At 52.4% G+C, this 12,026-nt stretch overlaps 7 protein-coding genes across 7 annotated transcripts; 2 read left to right on the top strand and 5 right to left on the bottom strand.

The window, feature by feature from the left end:
- Positions 1–584: 584 nt before the first annotated feature.
- Positions 585–917, top strand: VTJ04DRAFT_10353 (uncharacterized protein; the record flags this gene model as incomplete). The annotated part of the gene is made up of 1 exon (XM_069358083.1): positions 585–917. One exon carries the CDS (start codon positions 585–587, stop codon positions 915–917), a length of 333 nt encoding a protein of 110 aa, XP_069215087.1.
- A 1,956-nt stretch (positions 918–2,873) lies between these two features.
- VTJ04DRAFT_10352 (uncharacterized protein) lies at positions 2,874–3,517 on the top strand (the record flags this gene model as incomplete). The annotated part of the gene is made up of 3 exons (XM_069358082.1): positions 2,874–2,888; positions 3,197–3,364; positions 3,434–3,517. The coding sequence occupies 3 exons, from the start codon at positions 2,874–2,876 to the stop codon at positions 3,515–3,517; spliced, it is 267 nt and encodes an 88-aa protein (XP_069215086.1).
- A 9-nt stretch (positions 3,518–3,526) lies between these two features.
- On the bottom strand, positions 3,527–4,137 carry VTJ04DRAFT_10351 (uncharacterized protein; the record flags this gene model as incomplete). Its single annotated transcript, XM_069358081.1, has 3 exons — positions 3,527–3,806; positions 3,867–4,012; positions 4,081–4,137. The coding sequence occupies 3 exons, from the start codon at positions 4,135–4,137 to the stop codon at positions 3,527–3,529; spliced, it is 483 nt and encodes a 160-aa protein (XP_069215085.1).
- A 1,113-nt stretch (positions 4,138–5,250) lies between these two features.
- On the bottom strand, positions 5,251–7,307 carry VTJ04DRAFT_10350 (uncharacterized protein; the record flags this gene model as incomplete). Its single annotated transcript, XM_069358080.1, has 7 exons — positions 5,251–5,507; positions 5,577–5,620; positions 5,683–5,853; positions 5,921–5,987; positions 6,778–6,821; positions 6,934–7,092; positions 7,165–7,307. The coding sequence occupies 7 exons, from the start codon at positions 7,305–7,307 to the stop codon at positions 5,251–5,253; spliced, it is 885 nt and encodes a 294-aa protein (XP_069215084.1).
- A 415-nt stretch (positions 7,308–7,722) lies between these two features.
- VTJ04DRAFT_10349 (uncharacterized protein) lies at positions 7,723–8,557 on the bottom strand (the record flags this gene model as incomplete). Its single annotated transcript, XM_069358078.1, has 4 exons — positions 7,723–7,834; positions 7,922–7,976; positions 8,038–8,084; positions 8,418–8,557. 4 exons carry the CDS (start codon positions 8,555–8,557, stop codon positions 7,723–7,725), a joined length of 354 nt encoding a protein of 117 aa, XP_069215083.1.
- Positions 8,558–8,944: 387 nt separating this feature from the next.
- On the bottom strand, positions 8,945–9,836 carry VTJ04DRAFT_10348 (uncharacterized protein; the record flags this gene model as incomplete). Its single annotated transcript, XM_069358077.1, has 3 exons — positions 8,945–9,213; positions 9,279–9,322; positions 9,427–9,836. The coding sequence occupies 3 exons, from the start codon at positions 9,834–9,836 to the stop codon at positions 8,945–8,947; spliced, it is 723 nt and encodes a 240-aa protein (XP_069215082.1).
- A 417-nt stretch (positions 9,837–10,253) lies between these two features.
- Positions 10,254–10,981, bottom strand: VTJ04DRAFT_10347 (uncharacterized protein; the record flags this gene model as incomplete). The annotated part of the gene is made up of 4 exons (XM_069358076.1): positions 10,254–10,414; positions 10,479–10,519; positions 10,591–10,769; positions 10,853–10,981. 4 exons carry the CDS (start codon positions 10,979–10,981, stop codon positions 10,254–10,256), a joined length of 510 nt encoding a protein of 169 aa, XP_069215081.1.
- Between the last annotated feature and the right edge of the window lie 1,045 nt (positions 10,982–12,026).

Here is a 12,026-nt window from a genome sequence, read left to right as displayed (position 1 = left end):
CCCTCTTGAAATTGCATGTTGCCCTGCCGTGATACCCCAATGTCTCCGGATAGACGAGTCATGTGTGGTTGAAACGGCCAGACCTGCTGCTGCCTCGGGTTGTGAAAGGAGAAAGTGCTTGATCGGTCAGGGGAAGGTAACACGGCGATTGGCATTGGTTATTCCTGATGGACTGACGTATTTCTGTATGCCAGGGAGCGAACCATATCCGATACCACTCATCGACTGTGGATCGAGAATCGGACACGGCAGAAGAGGGTGGCGATAACACTCGGCTGTCTTTTCCCTTCTCTTTTAGCTCGCAATCTTCGGGACCGGCTACCTCGTTGCGTCAGACACAGAGGCCTCGCCGCAGTGTTAGTACTCGGGGAACAAGGCCTGTTCCTTCAATACCCTTTCCGTCGGTTACTAGAAGCCAGGCAAGGCTTAAGAAAGACACGTTGAAGCGGTGGTCAACCTCGTGGCATTGACAGTCTTGGACTGCGGTTCACCCGCCAAGGACCATCATCGTTTTTGCTGGACGCCATAACAACAGTCGCAACCATCACCATCACTAGAGCAGCAATACAACTACCGCCACCGCCATGTGCTACTACGACCAAGAAAAATGGGACTGCGGCTGGTGGAAGTGGAGCAGATTCCGGTACCAGTGCTCGCACGAGCACCGGATGGGGGAGACGTGCGGGCTCAAGCTCATCAACGAGACGATATTCAAGACGGGAAAGTGCAAAAAGTGCGAGGACAAAGATCGCAAGGAGCGGCGCCTAGCCAAGATGAATGCCGACATTGACCGGTGGCAGCGCGAGGGCGGGCGCTGGGCCACCATCGAGCGCACCGAGAACGAGAGGCAGCAGCTTATTAACCAGATTAATGCCTTGCAGAGCGAGCATGATGCGAGAATGAGATCGCTGCGCTGAGGCATTTGGTCGCCTGTTCATTCCCGTATTTTTTCGAGACCAGTTCGCTCGATGTGATGAGAGATCAGTCACGGGACTGGGACAGGAGCCTACAATGGTGATAAAAGCTGACTCATGGCTGAAGGGTAGCCATGGACGTCAACAGGCACGAGGACATCATGTCTTCCTTTTCTTGTTTTTCTTGTTCACTTCACTACATTCACTCCTACACTTCTCTCTTCCTCGGACCGGAGACGACGAGGCCAGAGATGGCGGCCACGAGGAAACCTTGATGCTTTTCCTTAAAGAAAAGGGGTTGGGGCACGACGATGACATTGGATCGCTCGATTTCATCTACCGCATCCAGTCTCAGCCACGCAGGATACCTCTTCATTTTTATCACCGACGACGACGACGACGACTTTTCTCATGAGGATTTCACATACGCTGCATGTTGATGAAGTCTTTGGGATTGGGCAGAAGACTATACGCAGAAAGACCCAGCAGAAGGGCAACAGGACTTTCCTTCCTCAGCAATGGGGCACTTTTTGTTTTCTTCTTACTAGCACGATGGATATGAGGCATGACAGGGTTACGGCACGGGAGTTCAGGGGATGCCAAAAGGAGCATCAGAAGAGGATGTTTGTACATACCTATTAGTCTTTCTCACGAAACAAATTTTTTGGGGGCGGATAGTGGACCAGTCAGTACAGACTAGCCATAGCAGCACTTCATGAATTGATATGGAATATGATTGTTTCGCCCCTCTCAGGCTCCCCCTCGCCTACATGAGCTCTTCGTCTGCTATGTTGATGTCGTGCTTGGCAAGGACGCTGTTTATGAGGTTTTCATTGACTTGCTTCAGCCACACGATATTCGACGAGATACGGAAACTGGAAGTGCGAGAACAGCACGGGGTAGTTGGATCAAAACAAGATTCAACACCAACGAGACCAGATGGCCGCCACGAAAGATCTCTTGGATCTCAACGAAGCGGTTGAAATCCATCAGGAGCTCAGTGGTCACACGTCCTTCCGGTGTCTGGTGTCTGGCGGGGCACAGAATGGCGGAGAAGCTCGGCCCCCAAAGTGAAGATCCTAAGGCCTGTTTGTATGCATCAAGTGCCCAAACCTGTTCTCTATCTTGCACTAAGTCTCACCCAGTGGCGTCCGGGATCGGGAGAAGACATGTGCAGAAAGAATCGGTGACCCATGTCAACGTCACTCGACGGGAAGGACGGATGATCTGAAAGAGGATCAGTCGAGTGGATCAAGAAGTAACTCCCTGGCAGCTGGCTTCCGTGACTGGCTGGTTGAGCAACACTGCAGACAGAAAGACAGACCAGCAGCGGGAAACGAAGGCAGTTCCCAGCGGGAGTCTCTCGAAGCAGTTCTGATCCAGAAGAGAGAGAACCCATGAGGCCCTCTCTCCCCCCATCTTCCGACCAGAAGAACCCAGGAATAAGCGGCGGGGCCCGGGGTGGCAGTTCTTGCATCTCTGCCGCAGCCTCTGCAGACGGGACGGAATATCTGCCTGAAGCTTCGCAAGCAGGGAGCTGGCCCTCCAAGGAGATGGATGGAATACTGGTGGCACCGGGATGTGTCAGCATGCACTAGCTGGAGCTGGTGCTGGAGGTGACGTGACAATGCTGCTTGGCTGCGTTATGCGGGCATCGCGTTCTTGTTGTGTTGCTGGCCTTGCTGCATGCTGTTCCGAGTCGATCGACGCTCGACGAAAGTGCTCTTTGTTTTGTTTGGACACACCACCTGAGTCCCCCTCCCGCATCGGTTCTTGCCTCGCATACCCCTCTTCATCGTGAAGTCATCTATGCTTCGTTGTCTCTTTCGCTTCCCGATATGATACGCCGGTGTCTTTGAGGTGTTGAAGTCGAGACTGTCATCAGCGAAGTCGTCATGATCAGAAGTGAAGAATCGGATATGCATCGCGAATATGCAGAAACCGCTGTAGAGCTGACAGATGGATGAGAAGCTGGTGCATCGGTAGACTCGACTGTTATCCAAGTCAGAATATATGGCAGAAAAGAACATGGCCCGTGTTTATATTTACGTCAGCTGCGCGGAGGATGCTCAGGGCTTGGATTTATGTGCGCCATGAGGAGGGCGCTCGTGATTCAGCCACCGGCCGGTCAACACAGCCGTCATCTTGCAGGAGTCGGTCCGGAGCGGTTAGACACGGTTTGGAGAGGGCCAGCATTGAACAAAAGAAAACTTTTGCATTGGATTTGACAGTATCCCAACACGGACCGCAACTTTCTGCCTCCCTCGTGACATGTATTCCAGCCACACTCTAGACGAACCACAAAGCCCAAACCCAGACAGACCGAACCAAACACCTATTATATCCGGGGTATCGTATTTTCAGGCAATTATTCCACACTACCATCTCGATTTGCTAAGTCCTCATCCTCGCTAAAGTCTCAATTCTCGGTTATCGTCGGCGGAGTGTTCGTATGTATCTGAACTACTCGTAGACATTGTCCGCAGAGCCGAGTCACGTCAGCCGTCTCCAATCCTCAGGATCTGTCATCCAGACCGCACGGAACGGGCCGGGCCGAGCCGACACACCGTCGCATCTTCTTTTGCGGGGGAGCCGGTCGATAGGCGCCAAACTCAGGACATGGCGGCAGCCGCAGCAGTAAAATCACCAACAAGGTTATCGACCCCCTTGACCTGGATAGGAGGAGCGCCCTGCTGCATCTCGATCGTATCGTCGTCGGATGAGCCCCAGTCGACGCGCGCAACCGCAGCTAGGTCTTCCTGGGAGGCAAGTTTGGAAAGCAGGGTCTGGTAACGGACGGCGATGGGGTCTTGGCCAGAGTAGAGGTAAGCATTGGCGGCGGGTTGCGGCGCTTTATCCTGCGGGACAATATCGTAGACATCGACCATGGCGCTGTTGTCCGAGTTAGTTGAGATGTCGCGGATTCAAGGCTCTTTGGACAGGGCAACATACTCGGACGTGCGCGCCACAACGCGCTGCAGAGCTTCGATTTCCCGTTGGACTTCCTGCGGGTCTTCCTGACCCATCATGTGTGATTGATCAAAGCTACCATACTGCAGGTTGTTGGGGTCGTCAAAGAGGTGCTGGGCCTCGTCTTCCTGGAGAGGGAGAGGTGGTCAGCGTCGATCGCATCTCAAGAAAGGGGCTTCGCCAGAGTGATGCGCACCTCGTCATAGTCGTCGCGCCGGCGACTGCCGAGACATGACGAAAGACAGTTGCCCATTATGATGAGATCTGAGGATGTGAACAAACGAATGTCGGAGGTCGGATGTCGAGAAACGAAGCGGCTCAAAGGGAAGAACGAATCAAACTGGAAGCAAAATGAGAAAAAAAGCTGGAGACGCCTCAATAGAGAGGCTACTCGAATGGGGTCATAAGGAAAGGCTGCTCGGCGAGCGAAGTGTCGAAAGCGACAACGGATCGGGGTCCCGTGGTGTTGTTGGTCGGGTTGCGCGAGGCTGGTGTCGTCGCATCCGTCGTGGTTTTTGATGTCGCTTTGACCGAGCCGCCATGCCGACCGAGCCTTATTGGGAAAAGCGCATCATTATTTCCGGGTTCGGGTTAAAGGAGACCGTTGATGCACGTGCCAAGGGGAAAGCCCCACTTTCATTGCCGTGTGGGGTTCTCCAGGCTTGGCGCGAAGCGCATACCGACTTCTGGTCCATTCTCCCTGGGTGCTGTTGAGACAGCAAAAACAAATCCGTTGGTGCTGCCATAGTGCACCTTATATAGCCCCTCTGCTTGTCACAGCTGTAGAGAGGAAGCTTCAGAAACTCGATCTTCGCTGATGTTGGTCCCTGACGTTTGCCCCCCGTCAAGTTTTAGGTTCGTGTACTTTTCTCTCATCCAGCCGATCCAGCCATTGCTGGCAAAGACCCCGTTAAGGCCTGGCCAAAAAAACATACAGCACCCGGCATTCGCTGGTCGTCACCGACCCAACTACTACTCGGGCCCTCACAAGCTTAACTAGGGGAGAGCGGACGGGATCCCGTGCTTTCTTGTGGGTATGGCCGTATGTACTAGGCACTTGCGAAGATCTCTTTTTTAAGAACCCCATACCTTGTGGAGTTGGTGATGCATCTCTCCAGTTGGAACATCTCTCTCACCAACTACTACCACAAGACCTAGGAAGTACTCGCATCGACAGTGACTTAAAGAAGGCCGGCCAAGAGAGTATTCACAACCTTCTTGCTATCTGGTGCCCTCGAATGGAAGATGTGGCAGTGGCTCTTGTCATGGGCGACAACCTTGGACTCTGGCAGCAGTTTACCCCCATTCCATGCCATATTCAGGGCTCTTCTCGATCAAACCGTTGTCCCTCCTGCCAGCACGCTACCTACTCTCGAGTCCACATCTGGATCCTCCACTCACTTATTGACTCGGTTGTCACAGAGTTCAACATCGTGCGAAGGAGAGCACGGATTCTCTTCACTACGGCCCGGAACTCCTGTCCTCCATCCTCAGCATAGCGCCAGATTCCCGTGCAATAAGAGAAGTTCATCCGGCGTAGGTTGGAGAGAAGTGGCAGAGCTGCGGCCAATTCTAACTCTCCTACCAGCATATCATGCTGGGAGTTCGGATCCAGCGCATACTCTGGAGTCAAGTAACCTTGGTTAGTCCAGACGCAGCACTAGCAGGTGAATGAGGACAGAGGAAACATACCAATATGCTGGATGTAGTTAGCATTCCGGCCTATCTTTCGGAGCCTGTTGATTGGTGGTTAGCGCGGAGTTATGGTTTCTTTTTGTGAAACAGAGATTCCACCCACGAAAAGACCATGGGAATCTCATCCAGGTCGCTGGGATCGGGGTCTTGGGGATTAATACGCGAATCTTGAAGCGACTCAAAGAAAAAGACGTTAAGGCTGTAGAACCGTTCGCAAGCCTCCATCGACACATTCTTGCTGGCAAAAAGGAGGCCGGGATGAAGCTCGACCTTACTGTTAAACCGGGAAGTCAGCCGAAATGCCATCAGCGCCTTCAACCCTGTGAGGGGCAGATACTCACACGAAGTCGGGATCGATAGGGTCCGGGCACTGGAGGACAAGGTCGTAGATCATGACGAGAATCTCAGCTGTCAGGTCGAGAAAAGAAGTCACCTAGCCAGCTGCCAATGAGCAGCCGGGAACGAAGGCTGCATCGTCATTCATGTTTGCGTGCGGCGATGTTTTGAGTGAGTTGTGTTGGTGGGTTTGAAGGATGGTTGTGGATTGTGGTGTGGGGAGAGATGGGAAGTACCGAGTGAAAGACGCACACTGAGTGATCTCGAGTTGTAAAGCAAACGACAACCTCCCAAGTTCCGACTTTGTGTCTCACAAACCAACACAGTCCACCGGGAGGCTTCCACCAATTTCACTCGAATCGTACGGTCACAAAAAAGTCCCAATGCCGCACCAGCACCAATGCAGCTCAAATTGTGGGCAAAAAGCCTAGACTATCGCAGGTAGCCACCTCCAATCCACCGATGCACTCACTTCCGGAAGTTATATCTCCTCGCCAATAAGAGCCTTTTCCTCCTCTGCTATGCCATGACGCCCATAGTAATGCCTAAAAGATCCATGCCTGAATCATGGAATAACGGGTCACACTGTACCCCGAAACTGCGGTGCACACCACGCCAAGTGCTTCGCACATTCTGCTTAACACATCTTCAAACCCAACATTATTCTCATAAGAGGGGCCGAGGAGGCTAAGAGGAGGGCAGAACGTGATGCATCGGATGTTTGGGATCAGTGGGAGTGCTGCAGTCCACTTGACCAGTTGTCCCTCCAGTTGGACCTTGTAGCATGGGTCGAACCAGTAGTCTGTAATACGCCTGGTGAGTTCACTCCAAGCTGTATGATGTGTTGATAAAATAACCTTACCAATGTACCGAACAAAGCTAGCGTTACGGCCGATTTTGCGTAGCCTGCTGACATCAGCAACGACACACACAGAGCATTGATGGTTGGTGGGAGGATGGCGGCTGCCTTTCTGACGGAGAGACGCTCCATGCAGCTGCGAGAGGAGAGTCCACGTACCAGTGAACCATCAGACCTTGATCCAGATCAAAAGTTACATCAAGTCTGGTCCTATCAAGCGATTCTTGAAAGGCCCAAACATTGATGCCGTAGAACCTTTGGGAGGCTTCCATCGAGACTTGCTTGTTGACCAGAAGAAGGTCGATATCGAGGTCTCGGCTGTAATTGGTTGATCGGCCAATGTCAGCAGAAATTCCAAATAAAGAGATTACCTTATAGACAGGCACTAACGTTATGTAGGGCTCGATTCCTGGTCGGTCACCAAGTACGAGATCGTAAACCATCAGCCGAATTTCGGCTGGAAGGTCGAGGAAGTACTTGAATTGGCAAGGGGTTAATCCGCCCGAATTGAGGGCCGTATCGTCTTGCGGCATCTCTATGGTGATGTTATGTTGAGGGGCAGTTGTGTCGGTGGGTATGAGGTTGTGTTGGTGGACTTCTTTGTTGTTGAAGGATGGTTGTCGGTATTATTGCTTTGGGGAAGATGGAAAGCAATAAACCAAAAGCAGTGGGTGGTCACAACTCGTAGGGCACACCATGGCCTTCGCATTTCTAGGATTCCTTTGTCAATACATACCACTACACCCCGAGATTTCCTTGAAGTTCAGTCTTGTCAACACCAGGCAAAGCCAGCCTTTTCCAGTTATCAATCCCGCCGAGGAGCTAACTGGTCATCCTACCCCGGACCATGGTGAATGACCATCCCCAACCCCGAACCACATCCATGAGCTGCTCTATCCCTCTCCCTGCGCAAAGCATCTCCATCGCCGTGCCCTGATGCTCCATGACTCAGAGAGTCCACTCTTGTATCTTCCAGAAACCATCTTTGCGACTCTTCTTCGCGGTGAACACTCCTCCCAGAACATCGCGGAAGCGCCTCAGTGTCGCTTTAACCTCAACTCTGCGGAATTGATCAACCTTGCCGAGATATCGAGGTCAATAGATGGTTATGTGCCGGATATTGGGGAGACATGGGAGTGTCACGGACAACTCCAACGGCGCTGGTTCAAAGGCGAAGATTTCCTTCGGCCAGTAATAGTAGTCTGTAGTACCTGTATTAATGAGTTGAAGCCCGGCTTGCATGATGTGCGAGAGTAGACTTACCGATATGCTGGATGAAGCTTGCGTTGCGGCGGCCGATTTTGCGCACCCTGGTTTCCCAGGACGACACATCTTGGTTAGCACGGTTCTATTTGCAAGCTGGAGGGTGACCGCACGACCCAGAAATGGAGAAAGGCTACACATCAATGAAGAATCCGGCATCCAGCAGCTCCAGGGTCGGCATATTTGGTATCCAGATATTCGCCTGACTGGAAGGAGAAGACGTTGATGGTGTAGAAGCGTTGGAACGCTTCCATAGACACTTTCTTGCTCACAAGAAGAAGGCCCATATCAAGATTGCAGTCGGAGCTGCACGGGTAGAAACTGTCAGCACAGATGCCGAGCAGAATGTTGAACTTGAACAATGGAAAGCAAAGTCCTACAGGAAGCCCGGCGCGATGGGGTCCAGGGACCGCAGCACGAGATCATAAATCATAACACGAATCTTGGCTGGGAGTTTCAGGAAGTACTGGAACTGAGAGGCGGCAGACAGGCCCGAGCCGTGATCTCCTTTTTCCTCCATCTTTGTGCTGATGTGTGGGGACGACTGTCCTGGCCGGTATCAGACTGTTGATGGACTTTGTTCGATGTTGATGGATGGATCGGTTGGCATGAGTCGGTGTGAATGGACTCGGTCGATGTTGAGGAAGGTGGGCGGTGGATGTAGGTGCACGAGAGATTGTAGATGGGACAAAGCAAAATAACGGGTGATCACCGTTTTCAAGGAACGCACAACCTTAGCTTCGGGTTTTCTATTTATATCATACTCGAACATCCTCGAGATTTTCCCCACTTCACTCCGACTATGACAAAAAGCGATGCCCCAGCTCCTCGTCACTGGAGCTCTTCGGTTCCGACACAAAACGTACATCTCCAGATCATCTCACTGGTACACCTGACCCTCCACACCTTAGACAGTCCAGATCTCATCCACCCAGTCCCTCCACTCACCGATATCCTGAGTTCTGACAGACGTGAATACAGTTCCCAGAATCTTGCGCAATTGGCTCAACGCGGCCTCGTACTCCTCCTCTGTAATATCGTCCACAAGAGTCGGAATCTCCTCTGTACGTTGGTAGCTGAGTGTCAAGCGATGGAGGTTGGGCATCAGTTTGAGGGCTGCTTGCACTTCCAGCGCCACTTCCATCTCATGTTTGTCGTTAGGGGTAAAGTCGTAGTCTGTTGGGGTAATGATGTCGGTCAGTTGAGGCAGGATTCATCATGGGTTCAGGGACCAGGCTCACCGATGGTCTGGATGAATGCGGCGTTCTGTCCGATTTTCTTCAGCCTATTAATCTCGTCAGCGATAGGATCGCGATGATCAGGATGGGGTGACAGTCCCTAGTTTCGTGCCAAAGACTTGTCAGTCAAAGAGGGACAGGGCGTCCATACCAAACAAGCATGGTGCTGTCGTTCAAGCTTTTAGAAACGGCGTTTTCGGGCTTAGGCCATTCCCCAAAACCATGAAAGCTCCAGGCGTTGATGCGATAAAACCGTTCGCAAGCTTCTTTGGACACTTGCCTACTTACCAGGAGCAGACCAGTGTCATACTCCTCGTCAGTATTCCTGTTCCATTTGCCAGTGTTAGCAGAGATGCAGAACAGAGAGGAATCCCTCAGGAAGAATAGTACCCACTTGGCTTGGGGACAGATGGTCCACGGCGACCAGAGCACCATGTCGTAGATGATGAGTCGTATCTCAGCACGGAGATCGAGAAAATGGTGAAACTCGCGTCGAGCGGATGGACTGGACTTGAGGGAGGCCTCCATCTCCTTCTTCTCCAGTGCGGCTTCCTTCTTCATATTTGGGATATCGTGCCGGAGTCAGCCGTGTGGTTGGTGTAGTGGTGCTTCGTCTCGTCAGACCTTGGTCGCTTTCGATGCTCTGACTGTTGGGCGGTTTTGTTGGAAGAAGCAAAGACGAGCGACGGCTGCGAGGAAGACAGTTCGACTACATAAAATGAGACAGCTTGCTGGGTCCGCGATTCTCAGACCTTCCGTTCACCCCATCAAACCTTACAGCATCAGAGACTAGGTTGCTGGCCCTCCAGCCGTACATGCCCGCCACAAAACCTTAATCCCCTTTCATCTCATGTCCCACTCCAGACGGGTGTGTTGTCCGCAGCAACCTGCTGAGGCGGAGGATATAGTAATGTTCGGTGGCCAGCGAACACTCAACACCCTTAAAATCTTCATCCATGATCTTGCGGAGGCCTTACATCAACCCTTGGCCTCTGCCTCGAGCTCCTCACATCCCCTGCTCTCTGGTGTTGTGACGGTAATGGTAAGTCGCCGGAGGTTGGGAACAACAGAGGGGAGAGCGGCAAACTCTACGAGCGGAGTGCGGAGATCTTCTAAAATGACGATGAAAGCCACGTAATCTGGGTGGAAGGACATGGTTAGGTGATACACTCCTTGTGCTTCTGTTGTACGTGGGTGGCTTACGCAAGTCTCGGATGAAGTGGGCGTTGCCGATGCCACGGAGCCTGTCCACGGGGGTCAGTCCAATGTGCTCATCTCCATGCGCGTAGGCAAACCAGGTTGTGCAGCCGCTTACCATGGGATCATGGTGCTGTGACTCGCCAGCAGCTCCTCCTTGGACATCCCCTGGGGACTGTTGATCAACGACCCAACGGAGAAGGCATTGATGCTGAAGTATCGCTGAGCAGCCTCAAGCCCGATCTGGTCTTTGATCTCAATAAGGCCGATGCCTGGCGGATGTTGATCAGGAACGTACTAATGCGTTGTTAGTAAGGTCTTTGGGTCACAGAGCTGGACTGAACCAGTTACCAATGCTCAATATGGATCCCCTCTGGCACCCACAAGGTGATGTCGTAGATCATGACTCGGATTTCAGTCGGGAGAAGGAGGAAGTATTCGAACTCGTACTGGCGAAAGTCCACATGGTGGTTTGTCCACCAGGACCCCAATTCATCCCACGTCGTCATGTTGGGCAGTTGGCTCGGTGACCGTGGTGATGGCGGGGAGTGATGTTGAGTGGATAAGAAGCCGCCGTCGAAGAGATAAGGTACCTACTAGACATGCCACATTTTGACATTCCAGAACAGGAAAGTGTCAACTAGGGCCTCAAAGGCAGCTGGCCTTGGTTGAAGTTCCCATTCGGAGAACTCACATCCCATCCTCCTAGCCACCCTCTGTTATCTCTGAAAAACAGCCCGCGCTTCGTGCCCGGCTTACAGCACCCCCAAAACCAACTTTCCCCCATTCCTGCCCCAGCCTCCTCATGCCTGGGCAAGGATAATTCCGCCATTCCCAAGGCTCCGCAAGGTCGAATGGATATTGTGGAGCCTTTGACGCATGAGCTTGCCGAGCGTCTTAACAGCACTGTCGCGTAGAACGGGAGGCAAGACCTCTTCGTCCTCAAACGCGTACAGAGGATTCGCAGGTTAGGAACTTGCTTTTTCATCATCACCAGCTCACGTTTGGCTCTCTTGATGTCGCTGCGGTCGTAGATGTAAAGTATACACCCTATCATGATTTTATGTCAGGTCTACGTTTCGTCAAAATCTCACAGGTAAAACTTGGGTTATCATACCAATGTTCTTCAGGAAGCTCTCCTTGTGACCGCGTATTTTCAGCCTGTCAAACCCGATGTTTGTTAACGATCCAAGCGTCACAGTGTACCTTGAGGTCTCGGGTTCGCCTACCAACGCAGCATCCTGCTCCGGCTGGAAAGGGATTTCGGTGGTAAGGGTAGGCTTGCTCAGACCCTTTTGGTGGGTACAGTGACAAGTTGGCGATGACCAGGATGTGGAAAAAGTGGAAGGTGGACTGAGCGGCCACTCAATTCAGCACTCGGACGCTTTAGAAGAATGGGTGAAGTCTCGGTGAGTGTGTTCCGCGGCGTGGATGAGTTGATCATCCGCTGACTTGATGTGGTCGGTTGTCAGTGTTCCTTGCCCCCCCCCCCCCCCCGATCACTCAATGCGGCGAAGACTCTCGGTTCAAACGTTACCTGCTCTCGTGGTCCGG

Source organism: Mycothermus thermophilus, assembly GCF_041956435.1.
Source record: "Mycothermus thermophilus strain CBS 625.91 unplaced genomic scaffold VTJ04scaffold_7, whole genome shotgun sequence".
Taxonomy (NCBI): Eukaryota; Fungi; Ascomycota; class Sordariomycetes; order Sordariales; family Chaetomiaceae; genus Mycothermus; species Mycothermus thermophilus.
Note: the sequence above shows the minus strand (reverse complement) of the source record. Positions and strands in the feature narration are given on the sequence as shown.